This window comes from Plasmodium coatneyi, chromosome 3, assembly GCF_001680005.1.
Source record: "Plasmodium coatneyi strain Hackeri chromosome 3, complete sequence".
NCBI classification, from domain to species: Eukaryota; Apicomplexa; class Aconoidasida; order Haemosporida; family Plasmodiidae; genus Plasmodium; species Plasmodium coatneyi.
This window is the reverse complement of record NC_033558.1, coordinates 220,132-243,722: the sequence shown is the minus strand read 5'-3', so window position 1 is coordinate 243,722 and position 23,591 is coordinate 220,132. Positions and strand designations below refer to the sequence as shown.

Sequence of the window (23,591 nt, the reverse complement as noted above, 5' to 3'; positions counted from 1 at the left end):
GACTCAGCGGCATGGCAGCATAACGACGTGACGTCGCAACTGTTGCATTTTTCCGCTGGAGGAATTATCAGACGAACTTCCACGTCGTTTAATATTTCTATTTGAGTATTTTTTTTTTTAACTTTTTTTTTTGTTGATTGGAAACCTCACGTGGGAGAGCATATACCCGCCAGCGATGTCTCCACCGCGTAGGTTATTCGATCGGCCTGGTTTCCTTTAAATAATCCCTGCAACCTATCTGTGCCTCATCCTGGTGGTACTCGCCAGTTGACCTCCCACTTGGCGTCCGCAGGATGGGTAAGTTTGGGCGGGCCAGGAAGGAGCTCTCAAAAAAGGGCACAAAGAAGGCAAAAATAAAAGGCAAAAATAAAAGGAAAAACAATAAAGGCGAAAAAAAAGGCACAAAAAAAAACCCAAAACGTATGCCAAAGAAGGGGATAAACAAACCAACGGAAGAGACATTCACGAAGGATGAGAGGAAGGACACCTCCGTGGGTAGAGACGTGGTCGGAGATGCCACTTGTAGCAGCCCCCCTGGGGGGGATCTGTTCGACGGGCTGTTCGCCGACCTGAAGGGGGTACTGAGCGAAAGTCTGTTGCAAACGCTGGAAAAAAACCGATTCATTAAAACGACGAGCATACAGAAGAGGAGCATCCCCATCATGTTAAGTGACAACGACGTCTTCCTCAAATCCATGACGGGTTCTGGAAAGACGTTATGTTATGCATTACCGTCTGTGCAGAAAGTACTGAATCTGCAAAAAGAAAAAATAAGAGTCACGCGGGATATGGGGACATTCATTTTGGTGCTCTCCCCGACGAGGGAATTGGCTGTCCAAATAAATAGCTTATTTTTTACGCTAACGAAGCCTTATCCATACATTGTAGTGTCTTGTTTAACAGGTGGAGAGAAGAAAAAGTCGGAAAAAAACCGATTAAAAAAAGGCGTTTCCATTTTGACATGCACTCCAGGGAGGTTGTTGGACCACTTGGAACATACAAAGGCGCTGAAGTTAGTGCATTTGCAGTGCGTTATATTGGATGAGGCGGATAAGGTTATTTTCCTGGGCACACAGGATAAGGTTAGGTTAATATACGACACGATTAAGAGGCTCCGGAGGGCAGAAGTGGCAAACACGGCAGGAAGCAGCACCAGGAGTGACAACCCCCCAGAGGGGAAGAACTTCCAAATGGTATTCATTTCCGCTACGCTGAACCATGCGGTGAAGAGTTTAGCTAATTACTGTCTAACGAATCGGACTGTGTGGGTGGAGGGGAAGGACGACGGGGCCAGAGGGGGTAAGTTGCTCCCCCCCCGACCACCGGATATAGCACTCAACAATGGTAACGAAGAAGTGGGTACCACAAACATAAAAGATGTTACGTCCACCTTGGGAGAGGAGCAGTGGGAGTACGAGCTACCCGAACAGTTAAAGCAATTTTGCATCGTGGCAGATTTTAGGAAAAAGTTTCTCTGCCTTGTGCACATGTTATTGTCTTGCATGAAAAAGAAGCAGAAGCCAGTGGTGTTCCTTTCCAACTGTCACAGCGTAGAGTACATGCGGGCGTTGCTTAAAAGTCTCTACTGGCCAACCGACTTGAAAAAGGAAAACATGGAAGCGCATAAGAAGTTAAACGAGGGGGTCTCCTCTGTGTTGTTAAAGGAGGACGAAAAGTTGCTACGAAAGCATTTGGAGAAGACTCTCCAGAGGGAGGAATTGGAATCTGGACGTAAGTCGAAGAAGAGAAAGGAAAGAATTACCCTACCATTTAAGAACATCAATGTGGATGACCTACAGGGGGGAGATTCGTGTGACGATGGGAACACCCCCGTTGGTGCAGACGGATCTATATTGTATAATGTTAATACAGACAGACACAAGAGGAAGTACCTCTTCGGAGACACACAGATTTACATTCTACATGGGAACTTATCGAAGGAAGACCGACTTGGAAACTTTTCCGATTTCGCATATGGGAAAAATAACAAGTCCATTCTGATATGCACGCAGATTGTATCGAGAGGAGTGAATTTCGATGAGCTAGATGTGGTAATACAGTATGACCCCCCGCAAGTGTTTGAAGAATACGTTCACAAGGTGGGTAGAACGGCACGACTACATAAGGAGGGGTCGTCCTACCTGTTCCTCCTACCGACAGAAGTGGAATTCCTGAATGTTTTACGAGAAAAGAAGATCCATGTGAAGACTATCCAGGGAGAGGAGCTAATTGGTAAATTCCGCAGGGAAGACGTGCCTCCGTCTTTTTCATCCATTGGGGGAAATATACTTAGTTTTATTTACAACCATTTTAAGGTGACGGTTAAGTCGGATGAGGCACTTATGGAGAAAGCTACAAGTGCCTTCCTCGCATCTGTCACAGCGTACTACTCAGTCAGTAAATCTCTGCGTCATATTTTTTGCGCGAAGAACCTTCACCTCGGGCATCTTGCCTACGCCTTCCTGTTAGATGAGAGCCCCAAGGAAATTGCAAAGTTGAATAAGCAGCAGCGTTACCTGAAGGTCAAGCGGCAGACCACGCTCAGCAAGCGCGAGCGCCGCCTGCTCCGGGCGGGGTGATTTAGTAACGGTGGGCAGTTGGATTTTTTTTTGCCGCTAAATTTTGCAGGCTGCCCCGTAGGTTACTTGCACCCAAGTGTATTGTGTATACATTCGTGCATTCTTACTTGTCGTTTTTCCTCCCCCCGGGGACCAACTCTTTAACCAACATGCCGGACGCACTGGCCTCGTTTGTTCTTCATTTTGTCATTTGCGCCGATGGGCTTCTTCCCCTTTCGTCGTTCCCCCCCTGTTTTGGGTTCGCCACTGCGGTGTGAGGAACATCAATCCAGGATCGAAGGATATGCTGCCCCCCCTGTGGGAAGAATAAACACGCCCTCTTTTTGTGGAGAAAAAGAAGAGGCAATTGAAATGGATGTGCGGGGACGCAGCAGCTTCGGTAGGATGACCTCACAGAAAGCACAAATGGATAGATATCCATTTGGCAAAATTGAGAACAAAAAAAAAAAAAAAAAAAAAAAATATTCCTCCATTCGTACAGGTACGCGGGACGTTTTCGTAAAAAAAAAAAAAAATCTGACTCGTCACGAGAGTCACTCAGTTGGCAAACTCTCCTTTTACTTTTTTCTCTTACGTGTTCGGATCGGCTAGGAAGAAGCATACACGCCGCTCCTTCTACCCCTCTCCCTTTGTTTCTTTTTTTTATTTTTGGCCGACCTTCTATTCCTTTTCTTCGTGGCCACCGTTTAACGATGCCCTTATCATCTGGCAAGAACAAAAAAGGAGAAAGCACCTCTCCTGGTCTTTTTATATAACGCTTATTCCACAAAAAAAAAAAAAAAAAAAAAAAAATAGCTAGCTGCCTGAACCGTTCAGGTGAAAAAAAAAAAAAAAAAAACCGTAACGTCCCTTCTACATGTTCTGTAGCGTCCCTTTTTTTTTTTTACTTAAACAGAAGTAAGGCGCTTGTCGTCCACGGTATGTGTTTTACGTATCACGCGTTACATGTACAGATCGACTACACCTCTCGTAGCCAGTTCGGAGGAACCTACTCAATCGCACCAAGTCTCAAAAGAACAGTTGCGAAGTAAATTTGCCAGGTAAAGGTCTCCACCACGGCTCCATTTGTTTTTCACACGACCCGATTAGTCACCCCCACACGCACCATTCCACCGTTCCACCAATCCATCGCTTCACCATGCGCGTACGCCTCCTTGCGCCACTCTGCACATACGCATTTGCCTGCACCGGCATGTCTAAGATGAGCACATGCATGCCCAACGTAACCCCCACGCCCAAGAAGGAACTTTCCTGCAAGGCCATGTCATCCTCGACCAAGGCAAGTCCAGCACAGCTGGACGCAGTGAAGAAGTACCTGAAGAACTTCGACCACCAGAATGAAACGGAGAGTACGTTTGCCAGGCGCGCGTGGCGGGGCGCCTACTTGCAAGCACTCTTCCCCTGTTGCATCATTCGCAAGTGGTGACTACACAGAGCAAGCACCTTTTATGTCTTTCCTTTTTTTTTTCTCATCCGCTAGGCATAAATGGATTTGCTGAGCTGCTGAAGGAGCTTAACATAAAAATGGCTGTGTTTGATTTCGACCTGACCATAATCGGTGCCCACTCGGGTAAAGCCCTTCCGTTCCCGTAGACGTTTATTTTCTACACCCATTAGTGTAGTTGCTGTTTACTTAGTTTACCGTTTCTGCCCCCCCCTTTGCAGGCGGCTACGTCGATAAGGACAACGATGTGGACCACATCGGAACTGCAGTGACGGCCCACTTCAAGATTCTCTCCAAGGCACTCAACGAGAGGGGAATAAAAATTACCGTTGCGACGTTTTCGGGTAAGCGGAGGAGGGACGTATAATACTTGCAAAGAGTCTACTGCGTTGTGCTTTGCGAACCCCACATCCTGTGGCGCCTGTGCGAAGGAACACATTGCACGTTACACCATACATTTTATACGTTTCGTCCCGCAGACGACGAGGCCATCCGGTACAGCCGGGGCAGAAACTCCACCCTCATTGCGGGAGAGGAAATGGTTAAATTCAGCATGCAGCAGAGCAAGTGCGACGCGAAGATCGAGAAGGTCTATGCCTACTACCCCCCGTAAGGAAGCACGTGCCAAGAGTAGCGCGCCGGATACGTGTCCGATGCATGTAGACCCTGCAACTACACATATAATGTTTTGACTGCTGACGTATTGCTCACTCTGTGTGTATCCCCCTTCCTGCAGCTACTACCGAGAGCCACGGCAGTACAGACCGTTGGGGCTGGACAAGCCAATGAGTCACGACAAATCCTACCATTTGAAGCAGGTAAAAAAAAACGAAGCGCTACCATACCACGGTACATCGCGCCAAATTATGCGGCTACTTTTCACATCATGTGATTGCTTTTCACATCATGTGATTGCTTTTCACATCATGTGATTGCTTTTCACATCATGTGATTGCTTTTCACATCATGTGATTGCTTTTCACATCATGTGATTGCTTTTCACATCATGTGATTGCTTTTCACATCATGTGGTTGCTCCTTCCCCATTCGTGTCCCCACAGATCAGGACCGACTTTGGAGTGAACATCGATGAAATTCTATTCGTGGACGACGACGTGAACAATTGCGTCTCAGCCAAAAAGGAGGGATACTTAACCTTCAACGTTATGGGGAAAAATGGCTTCAACTTTAAAAGTGTAAAAGTTATGTAGCAGTCCCGAGGCGGAGCCAGACCCTCTCCCCGTCCGTCCGATTTATACGTAGCGCTTTGCAAGTGATTCTTTGCACGCTGCATTTTTTTCGCGCACCAGTGGAACAGAAATTTTTTTTTTTTTTTTTTTTTTTTTTTTTCAACCGCTTGATCTCTTCGTAACTTAATCAGTTTATTTAGTTGCCACTTCGCCATTCGCTGCTTGCCTCAAAAATGGTCCGTGTGAAGGGAGGCAACCCCTTGGAGTGCCCAGCAACTTTGTGGCACTTCCCCCGAAGGAAAATGTGGTAGAGGAATGGTGTAGGGAAGATGGGGACGAGACGAAACGTCAGAGAAGTGGCGAAAAAGATCACACAAAGGTACCTCTCATCGGTCAACGTCGCTCACTTCATTTGCAGTACCATTCTGTTAAATTATCTGGTGGCACACTTCGCAGTTACCGGGTTAGGGTTTTCTCCCAGGGGGGGAAAGCATCCGCTACTAGGGGGGGCAAAATGGATGAGCCCTTCCCTCGAAGAAGAGCCCTACACACACACAGTCTGCTTAACCTACGTCCTTTTATCTGTCCTTTACTATGTTACCAAGCTTGTAGCCATATGTGCGGAGACGACGCGGAAGAAAGGTCCCCAGGTGGAGGGACGAACGAATGGATCAACCAAACGTGAGAATGTCCCTCTCGCAACACGATGGAGGAGACAATTGTGGGTTACAAGCATCCATCTGATTAGTTACGTCCTCCTCACCGTGTTGGGTATGCACAGGGGGAGGAGAGGAAAACCTTCTCTCTTCCCATTCATCCTGGCAGTGTGTGAAATGGGCACTCCTCTTATCTCCCTAATTAACATCCTAGGGGCAGTAAAAAGGGGTTATATAAATGGCTACCTGAGGGAAAAAAAAAAAAAAAAAAATTAGCAAAGTGGACCTACTCCTCTTCTTATGCTATTTCGCTGTTGAAAGACTTTGGAAAAAAAACCTCCATCGTCCCGGTGGTGGACACGCGTTGCACACCCAAACGGGAGAGCATAAAAGGAGAAATGCTTTTCGTGTCAGTTTAAAGAAGGAGTGGTTCTTCCCTAGTTGTATTAACTTATGGGTGGACTGGTTGGAGCGGCGTCTAAGTCCCTTTCGTTGGTGCGATGTCGGGAAGGGAGAGGAATCCACCCCAGGGGGGGTACGCCCCAATAGGATGAACTCCCCCGAAGGAGCTCGCCAAGGGGGTATGTCACCCCCACGGAATGCAACCTCCCAAGTAGGAACTAACTGCGTAAAAAGGCACAAAGGCAAAGCGGCGGGGACGAACTCGGATGAAGAAGACAATACCAGTGGTGGAAACAACAAAGGGGTGCGTCCCCACCTCGAAACGAAGTCTTCTAATGCACAACTGGGGGGGAAGACTCGAAGCGAAGAGAATGGTGATTCTTCTAATCCAGGGGAGAAGCATCATATGAAAAAGGGGGTGCACGAACATTCGGGTAGTCATGCACATGAGGAGAGTTCAGGTAGTCAGGGGGAGCTATGCGAGCGGGTCAGGACAAATGCTCACAAGTACAAACATTTTTACCACCAATATTGTAGGGGCGGTGGAGGAGACGGGGACGAACTGGAGGAGGAGAGCAGCTCAAGGGAAGGTTCCTTCTTGAAGTGTCCCACGCTGAGGGAGCGCAGAAAATTCAATGTCATCCAGGGTGGTGAGGTAGCCTCCCCTGAAAGACACAACGGAAGTGGAAAAAAGGGATTCAATTTGGGGAGCCCCAAAATAAGGAACCTGAATGATAAGCGGAGTTATACCTCGTTGTACTTCCCCTCCGTTATCGAAACGGACACTGAAGGGGGGAGCATCAGCGGGGACAGCATCAGCGAACGCAGCAACAATGCTCGAATTAGAAATGGTGAAGGGGATGAGCACATTGGGGGCCCTTCTCTATACAAGCAGAAGGAAAAACCTCACTCACAGGCAAACACTCACAACGAATTACATCACCATATCGGTACATATGAAAGGGACAAATTAGAAGGCGTCGAAGGGGTGGGCACCTGTTTAAACGAAAAGGGGGACGACGGTTTTTCAGTTGGGCACCTCCTAAATGATGTGAATCGAAGGGAGGAAGGTACCAACACGTCCATACTCTTCAACGGAACATACCTCCAAAGGGGAACAGAAAAGAAGAGGAAGAGGAAGAGAAAAAAACGCCACTGTGTTTATCTCCCCCCCGATGGGATGAAGTGCTCACAGTCGAATCAGGGAGAAGACAAAGCAGTGAGTTCCAACCGAGTGAATTCACTTGAAAAGCACATCAGAACGTCCCTGTCCAACTTCAAAAGGAAGAAAGAAATTCTTACCTTCATAAACGATACTTATAAAACTATTTTTGTGACGAGCATTTTGTCGATGCTGCTCACCAAGGGCATTCTTATATGTACCTTTCTGTACTTCCTGCAGAGTGTGCCAGTCGCTTCGGGGAGGCCGTTCCCCTCTGGTGTGTTTCCCATGTTGCAGGTGTGTCACTTTACGCTTTTCCACTTATACGTGCGCGAATACACAGCACGGAGGGGGTGCAATCGTGCGTAAGGCGATGAAACAATGTGTCACGCCAAGCGGATCACATTTATGTGATGTTGCCACACACTGCGCTATTTTATTTTCCCACTCCCCCATTTTTTTTTTGCATGTATAAAACGTTAACCTTAATTACAACTGGGTGGAAGTAAAAACGCGTTTGTTCAGTTCGGGTGGGAAAAAAAAAAAAAAAAAAAAAAAAAGTTACCTGACCAAGTCAGGTAAATTTTCATGACATAGTACAGCGGGCATATTTTTTTTTTCTTTCTTTAACCTCACCACGATGTCGTAAAAATGGGGAAAAAAAAAATGAATAAATAAAGGCGCATTCTCCCCATTTATCGGTTGGCCTTGGCAACTCTCTCAATTTCGTCCTTCTTCTTAATAGCATAGGAACTGGAGGACTCATTCGCACAGTTAATAATTTCCTCTGCGAGACACTCAGAAATGGATTTAATATTTCTAAAGGCGGCGTTTCTGGCACCAGTACAGATGAGGTAGATTGCTTGGTTTACTCGTCTCAGTGGAGACACGTCAACTGCTTGTCTTCTAACAACACCAGCTGAACCAATTCGAGTGGAGTCTTCCCTTGGTCCACCTTTCTGCACAGCATTTACATACACCTGGATGGGGTTTTCTCCTGTCATGAGGTGAATAATTTCGAATGCATATGCAACAATTCGAATTGCCTTTAACTTCTTTCCGTTGTTCCTTCCATGCATCATCATTGAGTTGACCAAACGTTCCACAATTGGGCAGAGGGCCTTCCTGAATCTCTTTTTCTGGTATCGCCCTGCGGTGTGTGGCGTGTATACGCAGGCCTTCTGTGACACTGCAATGCAGTCAACCTATGAGGGGGGAAAATCGTAACAATGTGGAGGCACCTCTCTATGTGAAGAAGTTACTCTCCCGGTTTATACATTTTACGCAGTGACGTAGGGGGGGTATGGCACATTCTCATGTGGTGCCCTCCTTACCAGTGACAAGTCCGCAATGTTCACATCTTCGTAGGACCATTTTTTAAAAAGCTTAATATCGGCTGTTGTCGACTCCATTTTGTGCTTCCGATGGTGGGGTATACTACGATACAAGGTTAGGAGGGGGGGTGAACGATGAAGGCAAACAAGCACTGCAAATTGGTTGCGTTGGTCAAACGTGCGACATCCACACGGCAAAGTGGAAAACAACCTCCGTTGGTATACAGTTGAGGGGAGCAGATCACCACATGGAAAAAACATAAACATATATCACCATATCAGCGGCGCTGCTTTTTTTTTCTTTTCATTCTTTTAAGCAATTTTTCCTCATGAAGTCGTACGTATGAAGGGGAGTCCATTAATCTATGTACTTCCTCCACGTTGTCATTCGTTTGCTTACCTTTTTTTTTTTTTTCCTTCTTTTAATCTCTATGGGGGAGGTTCATTCAAAATATCATAATAAGCAGGGGTACACTTTTTGAAGAGGTAAAAAAAAAAATAACAATGTAACTTTTTTACGACGGGAAAAAAAAAAAAAATTGGGAAACTTCAAAGTTCAGCAGATGGAACTATTTAAATAGGAAAAATATATTCTCTCTCTGCGTTGGTTCGTTCGGAATATTAAAGAATGGTTTTCCCTTTTAAGTTGGTTTCTCTCGCGCTGGAGTAGTGTTTTTTTTTTTTTTTTTTTTTTTTCCGTTCATACTGCAGAAGGGAATATCCGAACTTTGTGGCGGATCCTTTTCATGTGTTTAACGTTTAACCGCGTGGCCCATTTTGCTTCTTCGATGCTGCAGGTCGGAATGCGTTATTAATGGTTAACTTTTTACTTTTGTTCGTATGCCCCATATGGATGTCAAGTCGGCGTTCCGTTCAGCAGGTGCCTACTTCGCCATGTAATACTACTTCGGCTGAAGATTGTGGGACTTATGAAACACCCTTTCGCGTAAGGCACCCCCTCTCTCCAACAGGTTCAAGTAAAGCGTGATGTACCGTTAACCATCGCGTGAATTATGCCATTCGTTTTTTTCGCAGTGCACCAATTTTGAAAACCCCTTACGCTCCCGCGGGGTCACAAAAGGTAGAACAGTGTCGCAGGGAATGAAAGAAAAAAAAGGGAAGCAATGCGAAGAGGAAGCTGCATACATTATTGTGACAACGTGGCGTAGCAATGGAACCTCCCACCAGCGCGCAATTCCATCAGTGGATGCCATTTCCCCGAGGCTTAACTGCTAACGTATCGCGCCAACCCGCAATATGAGCCGTGCCTATCCCTCCCCGTTATATATGCTTTATTAATCACCCTCCATTTCGCGAAAGTTTCCACGTGAAAAAAAAAAAAATATATAGCGCCCGTACTGCCCCCCTCCGTTACGAAAACAAGTTAACACTTAAAATTTAAAATTAAAAAAAAAAAACAAGTGATCTATTAACCGTACTGTGGGAGAAGTGTCATTTGTTTGTATTATCTCCTTCCCCCTTTTTTTACTTTCACCATTTTTTCCTTTTTCACCCTTTTACGCCAATGGGGCATTGTTGCCAGAACGGGCATGTAGCAATTTCTCCAAAGTGAGACACATATTTTGCACAGCGAGGTTAAGTTCAAAATGGGGTGGAATATCAATGGGGAAAAACCTGCTGATTTTTTTTTTTTTCACGTTACGGTGGGGAAGTATCCATACGTATGCCCCCTCCTGTAATAGTAATTAACTACGCAACTTAGCAGGGCCTATCCCATGCAGGTAGCACACACATGGCAGCTGGTGTTACATTGTTGTTTTTTTTAATTTCACTGAGGGGGGAGCAGATCCAAATGGGAAAGAAAAGGAAAAAAAAATAAAAAACATGTTCTCACGTCGCCTTTATATGAATAGCCCCAATACGCACCCGTCATGTCGCGGATCACCAAAAAGATAGAAAACGCGCAAGTTGTTCCCACTTGTAGCGTGCCACTTGTTGCTACTTTCAAAGTAAACTGAATAGTATCCCCATTCGCTGCACACTAGCTGCGCGTACAATAGGAAAAAAAAAAAAAAAAAAAAATTGAATTACTCGCTAGCGCAAAATTAGTATCCCATCTGTTTTGGTACACATAGCGAGCTGTACAAATGAGGCTTGCAGTAGTCTTTCGTAGAATTAACCAATTCAAATAGGGGAATACAACCACGTTCTTGCCCAGTTTGTGTGTAGCTAAGTGGGTAGCCGTTCCAAGCGAATATGCTACATATATTTGCGGCATATACATGAAAAAAAAAAAAAAAAAATCCTAATTTCACCTGACCTGTTCAGGCAGAATTTGTATTTCACTCGTATCCTATGACCTGTCTAGGGAAAAAAAAAAAAAATAGCTATGTTGTCCACCAAAATGCACAGCTGTAAATTACACAATACAAAGAAGAAAAAATAGCCATATTGTCTACCAAAATGTGTAGCGATAAAAAGTCCAAAGTTAGTAAGGGAAAAAAGCTCTACCCACGTACCATTCTGCACACATGTGTAATTTTTTTGTATGTACAGGTCATAACTTTTTGCAGCGGCTCATTGAGCAGATAAGCTAAGTGTGCACGGTTGAAGAGCACAATACAATACAGCTATTTTAGTAGTTAAATGTAGACTTTCCTTGAGTCCATCGCGACGGGGAACAAGCCCCTCCCATTAAGGCTAGCCGCTTTTACGAGGTGTTCTTTGTGGACAGGACAGACATTTCACCTCTGACCTGTTTATGTGAACAGGAAAAAGAAAAAAAAAGAGCACAGATGGGGTGAAGGTAGCGAAAAAGGAAACTAGCCACAATTGAGTAGATCACTTTTTTTTTTTTTTTTTTTTTTTTTTTTTTCCAGCTCGCGTTTGATGTTTTTTATTTGCGACATTTTGCACAACATGCGTGTTCGGGGTCTCATTCTTCGAAAACATTTTTTCGTCTTTCGGGAAATTACAATATTTATTTAAATAATTATTTAATTAATTTATTATTTATTTATTTATTTAACTTTTATTTAACTTTTATTTAACTTTTCATTTAACTTTTCATTCATTTTTATTTTTCTCTTTCCTACTTCTACATTCCTACGTCTATACTACACTATATTCCCCATTTAACCTTTGTACGCTGATTTTCCCCACGCACATCGTCCCCTCGCTTGTGTCTTCTTCAACAGAACGCGACTCCATTTGTCCATCCCCCTTTTGTTCCTTCCCCTTTTTGCAAAATGAACAAGCTCCTGTCTTTGGCCCTCTGCCTCTACGCCGTGGCGGCCGTCAGACCACCCAACGCTCGATATGAAAGTGTGTCCAAACACTTAAACGAGGAGCTAGGAAGGAGAAGTAACTCCAATAACGGGAAATCATTTAACTTAGAAGAAAGCATCAAATATGAAAGGAAGAATAATTACGAGCTCTATGTTGACTCGGATGGAGAGCTACAGCAGGAACGCTTTGGAGTGAAAGAACCCAGACAGTTACTAAAAAAAAATGTCGACCATTTAAGGTATCTGATTAACGACTTGGAAGTCCTCACAGGGGTGTACAAATTCAACGCGAGAGACAAGGAAAAGGTATTAAAGGAAACATTGAAGCCGGAGTCTCTTTGCTTTACCATGTTGGGTCTCCTATCCAACAACATTAACAAGGTCCTACCAGTGGAAGACTCTCCCATCTACGGATTGCTAATCAAGGGAGAAAGAAACACCAGCACGAATGAAGTAAACACAGAACTATCCATATATGCAATTCTATCAAATCTGTCAGTGTATGTTGGTGAGTTTAAGTTCCCCAGTTTGAAGACTGCCCCGTATGAGATCCCCTTCCTGGTTGGCTACTACAACAATAAAGGGAACGGATTCGGAAACAAAACGTTTTCCTACCTTTGCCCTTTACCAACGTTTCTAATTGATGTCGTAAGGACTACCAAGTTTGGACTGAAGTTCAATTTTAATGGAACCGACTTGGACGCGCAAGAGTTGTTTCCTGCTTCGCTGACACACTGGATCGAACAACCTTCCATGGTGCCTGTCCAGACGGGAGACAAGTATGAAAGCGAGAGAAAGGCCATGGTAGAGGTGCTCAATAAAGAAGCCAAGGATGTGACATACAGAAAGGTGCACGACACGGGGATGATTGAAGGAGTCGGCATTGTGAAGGCGCAAGAAAGAATACTAGCCTCCACTTCCTTTTCCAATATGAGGGAGACGGTGAAAAGTTTCCTGTCCAGCGGGGGAAAAACGCCCATGGATGGATCTTCCAGTGCACTTTACTTTTTGGCCCTGAGTCAGAAGTTGTTTGGGAAGACAAAAGACACAGCGCAGAAAAGAGTAACCCGTGTGGAGGTCTCCAATGTGGTGCAAAACAAGGGTGGGTTCTTACAAGGGTATAGTCTGAAGCTAACTCTAGAGGATTCCACGTTTGTGGCGATCGAGGCAAACGTACAAGGGAAGAACATACTAGTGCCAGGCAAGATGAGCAGTGGTGCCGCTTCGATGGAAGTGCCCGTGGCTTACGGGATCAGCGTGGGCGGTGGTGCAGGGCTGACCTACAGCTTCGCAGGTTTATCCTTCGACCTGAGCAGCGCCCTTCCCTACAGCATGAACAGCTTAGCATCCTTCGTGAGCGCCGTGTAACGGTGCAGGGTAACATTGCACGGTAACGACTAGCAACCGTCTATAGGTCTGCGTGTGGGGTGTCCCCCCCTGCATGGTGCGATGCGCCATCCAACATTGATCCATTTATTTTTATTTAGTCATTTTATTTATTTTTTTTTTTTTTGTTTCTAAGGGCGGCTTCCCACGGAGCGTCCTTTTCGTTTCTGCTTATGCCTTTTTTTTGCCCACGTGAGGGGGTGCACATGACATGCTATGAGGCGATACCAGATGATATGCGATGAGATATGATTAGCTGCGCTGTCCTCCCATTCCATGCGTTGATTTTTACCGCTTGGGGTGGGGGGTTCGTGCCCTCTCTGGCATCATCTCTGCCCCCCTAGACTTCACTACTACATGTTTCCCAAGGGGTAACCAACTTACCCCCGGCTCGAACTTTTAAAACTTATTTGATTTAAAAAAAATGTGTCGACAGTAGGATTCGTTTGTTTATGGGTCGGTGTAACTTCAACTGTGGAGGGTCGTTGCGTTGGTGGGTAGAAATGGGCATCCTCCCAATAGGAGGGGGGGTTGTTCTTTTGGGGGTGACGAGTTGGGGATAATTTGCTGGGTTAGGCCGACATGGTCATACTTAATTGATTTATTTGATTGATTTATTTATTTTATTTTTTTAAGCTCGTTCCGCTTCGGTTGAGGTTGTTGCCACGTGCGGTAAGCGGGGCAATGAACGCTGTTGAATGGAAACGGCGAAACGCTTCAAGCAAGGTGACCAGAGAAAAAAAAAAAAAAAAAAAAAAAAAAAAAATACAAATGACGCATATTGGCCAGTGCACTCGCATGGGTAGTCAAACTTAGCCGCTTTGAGGAAGCACTTTAAGAAAGAAAAGTCAATGCGGAAGTGAAAGCGAAGTGAGCGTTTTTGTATGCCCACACGGAAATATACACCCAGTTGTGAGTACATGCGTAGGTGGTGAATACAAACATAAGTGGATGCTCCCCAACCAGGTGATCGACCCTGTTTGCTATGGTACCCTTGTGCAGCACACCAACGAACAACCGACAAATCAACCAACCAACCAACGAACTTTTGTCCACTGTTAAAGTTGCCTGCCCCAATGCAAAAGAACACTCCGGAAAGCGGGAACCCAAATGGCTCCACGAAAGATATGAAGGACGGGAAGGGGGACGGAAAAACGAACGACCCCAACGATGACAACGTTTATATTTTCGATGAGCCGGATGATGAGTTGGAGGAGTTCGAAGAAATGGGTAAAAAAATTGACCTCACCGTGAGAGGGTGTGCAGAGACCATCTAATCGTGCACAAAGGCAATCTTAAAATGTATTATCCACACACATCACTTTTCTCCCCGCAGGCAGCACAGCCCATAACATAGATACCGACCTGGAAAATTGGGAGGAAGACTGGGGAGCAGCGGGTATGCCTATACATCACTTCAAGTGTTGCTTCATTACATTTGTGTGTATTTCTTTTTTTTTACCTGAACATTCCCCCCCCGCCAACACGTTTCTGCCGCAGGATGGGATGATGACGACGACGATGACGATAAGTTCATTTTGAAGGTGGAGTCTGAACTGCAGAATTTTAAGGCCACCTTGGATGCGGAGAGGGACATGAAGAAGTGAAAAGTAGGGATGAACGTAAATCTGAGGAGGGACCACTTCCCCACATGGTGGACATAAAAAGGGACGCACCAATGTTGTATGTTGTGCTTTTTGCACTACTTGCTTTCTTTTTTTAATGGTGGTCATCCCCCCGGTATATGTATAGGTGCGTGTTTTGTGAAGGCACCTTTGCGAGTTGGACGATCATATATAGACAACCGCAAAAAAGGGGAGATGCCTTCCGCGTAGCCAAGCGGGATGCTCCAGATGCATTTCTGTAGTCACCACTTTGCATTCACCATTGATGGATGACACAAAAAGAAAAAAAAAGAACTTTTTTTAATTATCTGTAGATTGCAAATTGCCAAATGGACAATCTTTTTTAATTTTTTTTTTTTTTTCTCAAAAAAATAGTGTTATTACATTCGGGATTAAAAAAAAAGGTTACAAAAAATAGGGGTGGAAAAAGAACGGAGTGGGGAAAAGTGGACGGGATGGATGCGTTCTTTTCCCAGCTTCCACTTCACATGCACAAGGTGTACCCCCTGCGTTTAGGAAGCGCCTTACACATGTTGCTGTGACATCTATGTAGGGGCTAAATGGGGCAGGTCTTCTTTGGTGGGGCACTCACTAGCATTATCTTGTCTTCGCTTCTGCTCAGTATGTACTTTGTTTCTGCTTCACTTGTGTGCCCCTCGGGGTTTACTCCTTGACGCTGCGTCGAACTGGCAACACCATCGGGTTGAGCTGAGACAGGTACACGCACAGCCAGCTGCAAGGGGGAGAGGAGGGAAGATAAAGTATACAACGTTTATAATGGGGACGGTAACGGCACGCTGGGTCTGCCGTGACGGTTGTAATGTATGCATCTGGTGGGCAACTCCAGACGGACTGCTCATTTACAGTCCAGTTATGTGAACCCACGAAGGGCCGTAACTCTGGATGCACTCTCCCTCAGCTTACAATATCCAGAGGCAAAAAACGGCGAGCGAGACCAGGGTGATGATCAGTCTGAACAGGAGGGAAAAAAAGAACAGGCCGATTGGTAGGATAAACTAAGTGTGAAAAGGTTATCGACTGATGCGCTGCACCCAGGTAGGTATAGTCGCTGTTTTCAAGCTGAAGGGGGTTCCCTTACTTCACCATGTCCATTCGAGATATCTTCCCCTCTCGTGCGAACAGGAGACAAAACAGAATGCACGAGACAAACCAAATTATTAAATAGATCAAACTTCCTGTGGAAATTATGCCGTCCATCCTGTAGGCAGGTCAGGGTGAGCACATCCAGGTGGGCATGCGCGTACAACGCAACAGTGAACAGATCAACACACAAGGAGGTGAACAGACGACAGCACCACACGCGTCCTTACTTGACTGTAACAGGACTACTTAAAGTAGGTGACGTAATAGCAGGGGGGGAGTGTTTTAAAAAAGGTGCTACAAAAGGATAAGGAAAAAGGAGTGCTTGCCTCTTTTCCTCTTCTGTGCCAGCTGGTATGTGCTAAACGATAAGGTGGTAACCGTCCTCTCCCTTCGTGATGAAAGCATGTTTCTTTTTTTTTATTTTTCGTCCCTTGTGTGTTACAGCGAAACGGCGTTTGTAGAAAATTGCGGTGGCTAATGTGCCTCTTCAGAGTGTGGGACTATGCACAAGCTGGTGTATGATAGCAGCAATATTGTTGCAGTGGTGGTGACTTCCTTTTGCGTTTCCTTTGTGTTCCCACTCCTGGCTGTCCTTCGCCTTTGTCTTCCTTCACGCGTGCACTCAGAGAAGTGGCTAGTTGCTTCCTTTTGCGTTACTTGTCACGTTCCATTTTAGGCTCGCAGGGTCGGGTTCGTTTCCTGCTGAGTTGGTTTGTTCTCTCGATTATGTGGCGGTTGGGTCTCCCCCACAGAGTTGCCTTTCCTTTCTTTCGTCACGCTCGGCTTATGCGGCGACGCGTTAATGGTGATGAACCCCCCGGGAGGAAAGAGTCCTAACGGTGAGGCCCAAACGGTAAAACGCAAAAAAAAAGAAAAAAAAAAAAAAAACACAAATGGTAAATCGCAAAGCGTGAATTATCAGTCATGCAGGGGGAAACACGAAAAAGGAAAAATGAAAAAGAAAAAAGGAAGGGAAGAAAGAAAAAAAAAACAAAATGAAATACAAAGTACACAAAATATAAAACACGTGGTGAACGAATGGGAGAATTGGCGAGTGTCAAAAAAAGGAAAAAAAAAAATTATGATTTTTTTTTTTTTTTTTTAAGGGTCAGGTAAAAAAAAAAAAAAAAAAAAAATTAAAAATTGGTGAGTCCCAGTGGGTGGTAACTAATTGGAGAGGACAGTCCAAGGGAAAGCAACAAAAAAAAAAAAAAAAAAAAAATTATATATAAAGAAAAGCCCATAAAAAAGTGACTTAACAAAGGCTACGAACGGAAAGAAAAAATGGAAAAGTGAGGAGCATCAATTTACAGGAAATGCTAAATGGAAATAGCGCGCCTTTTTTTGACAGTGCGAAAAAAACAAAAGCAGGAACAAAATGACATGACATAACGTGACACACTGTGATGGAACGCAGAGTGGCGTAATACGTGGCCACCACAGGGTTACTCATTCTTTACAGCATGCACGGGCCGAACTTGGAGCAATATATTTTTCCCTAGACTGTTCTCTCTTCGACAACGCTTTGTACACGCGGTGAGTTTATAGGAACACACACAACAAAGGGAGGGGAAAAGGGGGGTTCCCAAACGGAGATGCCGGCACACCGGTAAACATGTCACGCCCCCAATTGATAAAATGATGAAAACGGGACGCCGCGAGGAAGAAGAAACTGCAAGAGGGAGGCTCGAACGGAAGGAGAAGTTACGGCACCATAGAGGGGAGGGTAGTCCCGGTGGAGCGAAGCGATGGCGTGCTGATCGAAAACACCATCGGAGCGATTCACACCATCGGAGCGGTTCACACCATCGGAGCGGTTCACACCATTGGAGTGGTTCACCCCGTAGGCATGATTCAAGGGGGGATTCCAACAAAAGGAGGAAGAAGAAAGGACGACGCAGTGAATCTGGATCCCGCGAGGATAGCCAACCCAGAAGAGGGGAAAAGGAACGGAGGAGAAGCCGAAGCAGGAGCAGAGGTCGAAGACGACACAGTGACAATGAACGGGAAGCTGCGCGGAAAGCCAAGGAACCCCCACAGGTGTCCTACAACGCATTCGATTATTTCTCAAACGACATTTCGAGCGAGAAATTATTGCCAAGTTATATCATGGAGGAAAAAAACAAGTACGAAAAGGACGTCTTCGAGAAGGCATATGGACTGAGCCTAGGCGATGGCATCATCCAGGTTGATCAGTTTCTCTTTGACCCAAAAGAAGGTCACCAGGAGAAGGTGCAAATGAAGAAGACGGACAGTGGCACCAAGCAAACAAGTAGGAAGAGCCACTACGAGTGTTACAGTTGTAAAGCCAAAAATGTGTACGCAAATGTGCAGTGCTGTAAGTGTAAAAAGTTGAGGAAGATTTAATACGATGGGGGGCGCGTAACCATTTGCAATTTATGAAAAGTTACTTTGCGTGTTTTCCCCTTTCTGTGTGAAGAGGGAGAAGAGGTAATGCGAAACGCACTGACTGTGAAGGAACAACGCTCCCTTCATTTGACCACTGAACCGCGCAGGCCCATTTTGGAAGTCTCAATCGAGAACGTGGCTCATCTATGTTGCACAAAAAGTGAATTCACCTTCACAGATTAGGATGCAACATGTTTTGCATTTCAGTGAAGAAGGAATTGCATTTAAGTTATTCCTTTGGTTTGTTCATTTTTTTTTTTTTTTTTTTTCACCTGAACGGTTCATACAGCTAGCTATTTTTTTTTTTTTTTTTTTTTTTTTTTTTTTGCGCAACTGTTGCAAATGTTAACACTTAAAAATATAACCGATCGAAGGGAGGCATGCGCATACATTTGTAGAGGAGAGACCCCACTGGACAAGCCGCGTGGGGTGCGCAAAGAAAAAAAGGAACGCTGCATGTGAGTCTGCTAGGTGTGTTTTGCCCCCCAAAAGGGAAGTTACCCACGTGGTGGAACGAACAAACCGGATGAGTCATTGCGCTCTATGTGATGTGTCCTCCGTCAACTGTTTACAATGTCCACAAGAATTACATGAAGGGAGGGAGTTCCCCCCGCCGGGATGCTTAACATTGGTGACCTGCTTCTTTTCACTTCCCTGTATGAGGGGCAAAATGGAACCGAGCAAACCGGAAAGAGACCTGCGAAATTTCGTAAGCATACTTTTATCTGCACCGCGGGGATGGGTCAACCCACCCTATATGGGAAACACCAAAGGGGAAAGCAAAAAAATAAATTAAAAAAAATAAAACAAAACAACGTAACCAAAGGGGCGACCATTCAATGGGGCAAAGAAATTGAAAGCGCGAAATGATGGGAGGGGAAAGTGCTCACCTTGACTCCGCTGAAGGAGGGAAAAAAAAAAAAAAAAAAAAAGTGCGCACGTTTATATGGACGTATAAGCGCAACGAAAGGTACGTAGGAACTGCGCGGAGGAGCCAATCGAGCAACCCCTTGTTGGCTGAACGGAGCGCCCAGCCATGAAGCTGCTCTTCCGGAAGCGAGACAACGAAGACATGGCCTTCGGGCTGGTGGCGGAGGAGGACGACGATCTGTGGCATCTGTACAACCTGATTAGCATCAACGATGAAGTGGAGACCGTCACGTCGAGGAAGGTACACAAGGATATTGGGAACAACACCTACGCCACGGAAATCAGGAAAATGAGACTAACACTCATGATAACAAAGGTGGACTTCGACTCAGTCAACAACAGTCTCAGGTTATCAGGAAAAAACATCAAAAGCAACGACTACGTAAAAATGGGACAATACCATACCTTCGAAATAGCACTTAATGAAAAAATAAAAATAAAAAAAAAAAACTGGGACAGTGTGTATAAGCAAAAGTTGGAGGAATGTACCAACGTAAGGATGAATTCTAAGGTAGCCATCCTGCTGGTGAGCTGCGGAGAAGCGCAAATGTATCTCCTCACGGAAAATCTCTGTAAACATATATTCACGCTAAGTAAGGTGATTAAGAAAAAGAGAGAAAAGAACAATAACAGTCTATACGCAAAGTCGTTGGGCGCATTTTTCCAGCAACTGCTTCAGCAGCTGGTGAAAAATGTGGATGTAGAAAAAATGCAATGTATCATTCTGGGTGGACCGGGTTTTTTTAAAAACGACTTTCTACAATATGTGTATGAAAAATCAGAAAAGAAAAATGACAAAGACGTGCTGAGCATGAAGTCCAAGTTTCTCATCGTCAAGACATCCAGCGTGAACAGAAATTCCGTCAACGAAATATTGAGCAGTGAACAAATAAAAGACCAAGTGTTAAACATGAAGGTCGTTTCTCACATGGACGTTTTAAATCGCTTTTACAAATTGTTTGATAAAAGTGAAGAGAAAATTTGCTACGGAGATGCTGACGTGAGATATGCTGCTTCGTTGCAGGCCATCGAATCTTTGCTCATTACCGACCGGACTTTTCGGAACTGTGACGTGGTGACGAGAAAGGAGTACGTCGCCATGGTGAGTAACGTGAAGAACAGCGGTGGACGTGTGTTTATCTTTCCAGACAACCACACCACGGGCGAGCAGCTCAACGCCCTGACAGGGATTGCCGCCATTTTGAAGTTCCCCGTCTATGCGCCGGAGCAGCAAAATGAGAAGCGCGAAGACGGGGAGAATTGATCTGCCGGGTGGGTGACGTTTTGTGTTTTCCGCTGGGAATGAACATCGCAAGAGCCAACTAGCTATTTTTTTTTTTTTTTTTTTACACAAATTTACCTGCACATGCATGTAATTTTTGAATATTTTTCTCCTTTTACCTGACCTGTGCAGATTTTTTTTTTTTTTTTTTTTTCTCCCACACAGAAACAAGAAGAGTTGCGCGTGTATTTCGGCACAGTGCAGGGAAGTGCCTACTTTTTTTCGCGAAAAAAATGCAGGCAACGTGTACCAAAAGGGGGAAGGATGACGCGCATGACATGGAAGGGAAAGTGGTATCTGTGCGCGCATCGTCGTTCTGTTTGTTCTGCATCGTCTACTTTGTCTAACTTTTCCACGTACTGGATTTCCCCGCGTCGCGGCACGTTATGCAGTACGTCCGGTAACACGTTATGCAGCACGTCGGTAATATGCTATACAGCACGTTAGGCAACACGTCTGACAGCGCCCACCGCTTCGTTGCAGTGAAATTCTTTGCAGCCACAACCACCACCAGGGAGCAGCGTGCCCAAGTATGCACTTACATATGCAAGTGAAAAAAAAAAAAAAAAAATCACATAAATATATGTACGTAAATAAATGCACATAAATGTGTGTGCATGAGTTTTAATTAACCCGCGTGCGGACACCAAGGCAGACACAAAAAGAGGACAGTGCCACGAAGGAGAACGACGCACATGCCAACATATGCCAACGCGCGCACAGCGAACTACCCGTTGCCGCACACGGGGCCAAAACTGAGGAGCTGCCCAGTTTTTTTTTCTGAAAAAAAGAAAAAAATCCAGCTCTGTAGACAAAAATGAAGCGGGACATTGTTCTTTTTTTATTTTTCCTCGTCAACGTAGGTGTCCTGTTGGGACCAGTGAACAGTGCGTATCGCCTAAAGAAGGGTGGCACTAATGTGGAGGGTGAACAGACCGCGGGAAAGAACGCAGTCTGCCCCATGGTAAGTGAGAAAAAGGGGAAGAGCGACCAAAAGGGAAATATTACGGGGAATAAAACGATAGAGGGGGATGTGGATGACAATGAATGGGGAGACGACTTAGAAGGGGGGGAGGAAATGACAGATGATACATCTGTGGAAGTGGCAGCCGGGGAGGAAGCAACCGTGCAGGAGGCAGCCGATATGGAGGCAGTCGACAGGGAAGCGGCAGAGTTAGAAGAAAAGCAATACAACGAAATGAAGCAGATAAAGGGGAAAGCAACCCAGGGGAGTACGCAAACTTCAGGGGCGTGCCCCATGAAGAAGGCAGCAAAAGGGAGAAAAAAAAACAATGTGGTAAACGCGCTGAAGGAGATAGAAAGTCACGATAACAGCACAGGTGAAAAAGGAACAAACGAAGATAACGAATCCTTGTACGAGGAGAAAAAACAGAAAATACTAATGATCCATGTTTTGAAAAGCATTAAAGAACACCTGGATAGACAGAAGAAAAATTTCAACAGCTTTTTGTCTTTCCTGAGTGAGTCTTATGCAAGCTACGAAAAGTTTCATGTGCTCAAGAACGTGAGTGGTGTGCATAGTGGGGTGGGTGAAGAGATGGCTGTTACGTCACAGTCGTTTTTGAGTTTGCAGGAGGAAAGCGCGCCCAAGTGCGCTCAGCAGAAGGGTCAGGGCGGTTTGCTTCGAAGCGGCACCAAGGCGGCTGTCACAAGCAAGAACAGCGGTTGCAACAGTTGCAGCGGTAGTAGTAGTAGTAGCGGAGGAGGAATGAATGAGGTGAGCGACGAAGAGGCGCAGGATGACGAACCGGAGGATGAAGAAGGGGAAACACCACAAAATGGTGATGGACCACAAAGTGGTGATGTACCACAAAGTGGGGACATTTCAGGAGGAGAAAATGTAGACGGTGGAGGAAGCCCCGACGATAATACGACCACCATCGATGAACAGGATAATGACGAAAAGAAACCCTCGGAAAAAATGAATAAAATAAAAAGCGTCCTGTATGATATGTTGAAGTCCAAGGAGCTGTCCTCCAAACAGAAGGAGTACTTGCGGGTGATCCTACAAATACTAACCTTAGAGGACGACCTGCTACAAAAGGAAAAAATGCAGGTGGAGGTGAACAAGAAAATTATTGACGTCCTGTTGGGTAAGTCTAATGAACTGAGAAATATAGCAGTGCATCTGAGTAAAGGAGAAGGAGCAGGAGAAGCAGAAGGAAACCAACGAGTCGACTTGGCACAAAACATTGTATCGAATTTGTTAAACTTTTCGGTTGAATTAAAAAACACTGGAAATATAGTGTATAATAACATACAGGGACAAGGAGACCTCCTGCAGAGCATCGAAAAAAATATAAACAAGGCAGAGGACCAGTTGAAAAACGTGCGTGTGCATACAGAATACAAGGGGGCGAAGAAGGAACAACCCACTGTCGACCCGAGCAGTAACGATGTGGTAGGAAACAACAACGAAGGTGCTACTAGCCAGACGGAGGTTAGTGAGTCTGAGTTCCTTCAGTACTGCGATGCTGATGGGGCAGACGCCAATTCCACTTGTCCATTTAAACCTGTCTCATCCTCCAAGAAGGGGTCATCCACGGCAAACGGCAGCACCGCTGGGGTTACTGAAAAAAACGCAGCGACAAAGGGAACGCAGAACAAATTCACCCTGGATGAAACTCTGAAAAATCACTTCTTTAACAACTTTGCAAAGGACTCCATGACGCTAAAGAAGCTCTACCGCCTGCTCTACGATATGTTCTAGGGTGGGGCGGAATGCTCATCAGTTCAGAAAGTATTTTTTTTGCTGACCTGTCTTCATATCTCTGTTCACCTTTTCTCCCGTTTTTTTAATCTTCACCCGCGCACGCGGA

General features: G+C 45.2%; 10 protein-coding genes across 10 annotated transcripts; 8 read left to right on the top strand and 2 right to left on the bottom strand.

The window, feature by feature from the left end:
* Positions 1-293: 293 nt before the first annotated feature.
* On the top strand, positions 294-2,579 carry PCOAH_00004490 (DEAD box helicase; the record flags this gene model as incomplete). The annotated part of the gene is made up of 1 exon (XM_020057264.1): positions 294-2,579. The coding sequence occupies one exon, from the start codon at positions 294-296 to the stop codon at positions 2,577-2,579; it is 2,286 nt and encodes a 761-aa protein (XP_019912883.1).
* Positions 2,580-3,780: 1,201 nt separating this feature from the next.
* PCOAH_00004480 (P36-like protein-like protein) lies at positions 3,781-5,234 on the top strand (the record flags this gene model as incomplete). Its single annotated transcript, XM_020057263.1, has 6 exons — positions 3,781-3,928; positions 4,060-4,149; positions 4,245-4,367; positions 4,503-4,632; positions 4,760-4,841; positions 5,085-5,234. 6 exons carry the CDS (start codon positions 3,781-3,783, stop codon positions 5,232-5,234), a joined length of 723 nt encoding a protein of 240 aa, XP_019912856.1.
* Positions 5,235-5,542: 308 nt separating this feature from the next.
* PCOAH_00004460 (Uncharacterized protein) lies at positions 5,543-9,114 on the top strand (the record flags this gene model as incomplete). Its single annotated transcript, XM_020057261.1, has 6 exons — positions 5,543-6,098; positions 6,151-7,730; positions 8,184-8,287; positions 8,401-8,440; positions 8,802-8,882; positions 9,085-9,114. 6 exons carry the CDS (start codon positions 5,543-5,545, stop codon positions 9,112-9,114), a joined length of 2,391 nt encoding a protein of 796 aa, XP_019912790.1.
* On the bottom strand, positions 8,062-8,867 carry PCOAH_00004470 (40S ribosomal protein S5; the record flags this gene model as incomplete). The annotated part of the gene is made up of 2 exons (XM_020057262.1): positions 8,062-8,638; positions 8,768-8,867. The coding sequence occupies 2 exons, from the start codon at positions 8,843-8,845 to the stop codon at positions 8,129-8,131; spliced, it is 588 nt and encodes a 195-aa protein (XP_019912820.1).
* Positions 9,115-11,976: 2,862 nt separating the features above from the next.
* PCOAH_00004450 (Uncharacterized protein) lies at positions 11,977-13,383 on the top strand (the record flags this gene model as incomplete). The annotated part of the gene is made up of 1 exon (XM_020057260.1): positions 11,977-13,383. One exon carries the CDS (start codon positions 11,977-11,979, stop codon positions 13,381-13,383), a length of 1,407 nt encoding a protein of 468 aa, XP_019912984.1.
* Positions 13,384-14,477: 1,094 nt separating this feature from the next.
* PCOAH_00004440 (Uncharacterized protein) lies at positions 14,478-15,008 on the top strand (the record flags this gene model as incomplete). The annotated part of the gene is made up of 3 exons (XM_020057259.1): positions 14,478-14,631; positions 14,738-14,800; positions 14,902-15,008. The coding sequence occupies 3 exons, from the start codon at positions 14,478-14,480 to the stop codon at positions 15,006-15,008; spliced, it is 324 nt and encodes a 107-aa protein (XP_019912959.1).
* A 681-nt stretch (positions 15,009-15,689) lies between these two features.
* On the bottom strand, positions 15,690-16,244 carry PCOAH_00004430 (Uncharacterized protein; the record flags this gene model as incomplete). The annotated part of the gene is made up of 3 exons (XM_020057258.1): positions 15,690-15,759; positions 15,951-15,998; positions 16,126-16,244. The coding sequence occupies 3 exons, from the start codon at positions 16,242-16,244 to the stop codon at positions 15,690-15,692; spliced, it is 237 nt and encodes a 78-aa protein (XP_019912921.1).
* A 1,524-nt stretch (positions 16,245-17,768) lies between these two features.
* Positions 17,769-18,497, top strand: PCOAH_00004420 (Uncharacterized protein; the record flags this gene model as incomplete). Its single annotated transcript, XM_020057257.1, has 1 exon — positions 17,769-18,497. The coding sequence occupies one exon, from the start codon at positions 17,769-17,771 to the stop codon at positions 18,495-18,497; it is 729 nt and encodes a 242-aa protein (XP_019912896.1).
* Positions 18,498-19,575: 1,078 nt separating this feature from the next.
* On the top strand, positions 19,576-20,733 carry PCOAH_00004410 (Protein pelota-like protein; the record flags this gene model as incomplete). The annotated part of the gene is made up of 1 exon (XM_020057256.1): positions 19,576-20,733. The coding sequence occupies one exon, from the start codon at positions 19,576-19,578 to the stop codon at positions 20,731-20,733; it is 1,158 nt and encodes a 385-aa protein (XP_019912871.1).
* An 835-nt stretch (positions 20,734-21,568) lies between these two features.
* On the top strand, positions 21,569-23,482 carry PCOAH_00004400 (Uncharacterized protein; the record flags this gene model as incomplete). The annotated part of the gene is made up of 1 exon (XM_020057255.1): positions 21,569-23,482. One exon carries the CDS (start codon positions 21,569-21,571, stop codon positions 23,480-23,482), a length of 1,914 nt encoding a protein of 637 aa, XP_019912843.1.
* Positions 23,483-23,591: the final 109 nt, after the last annotated feature.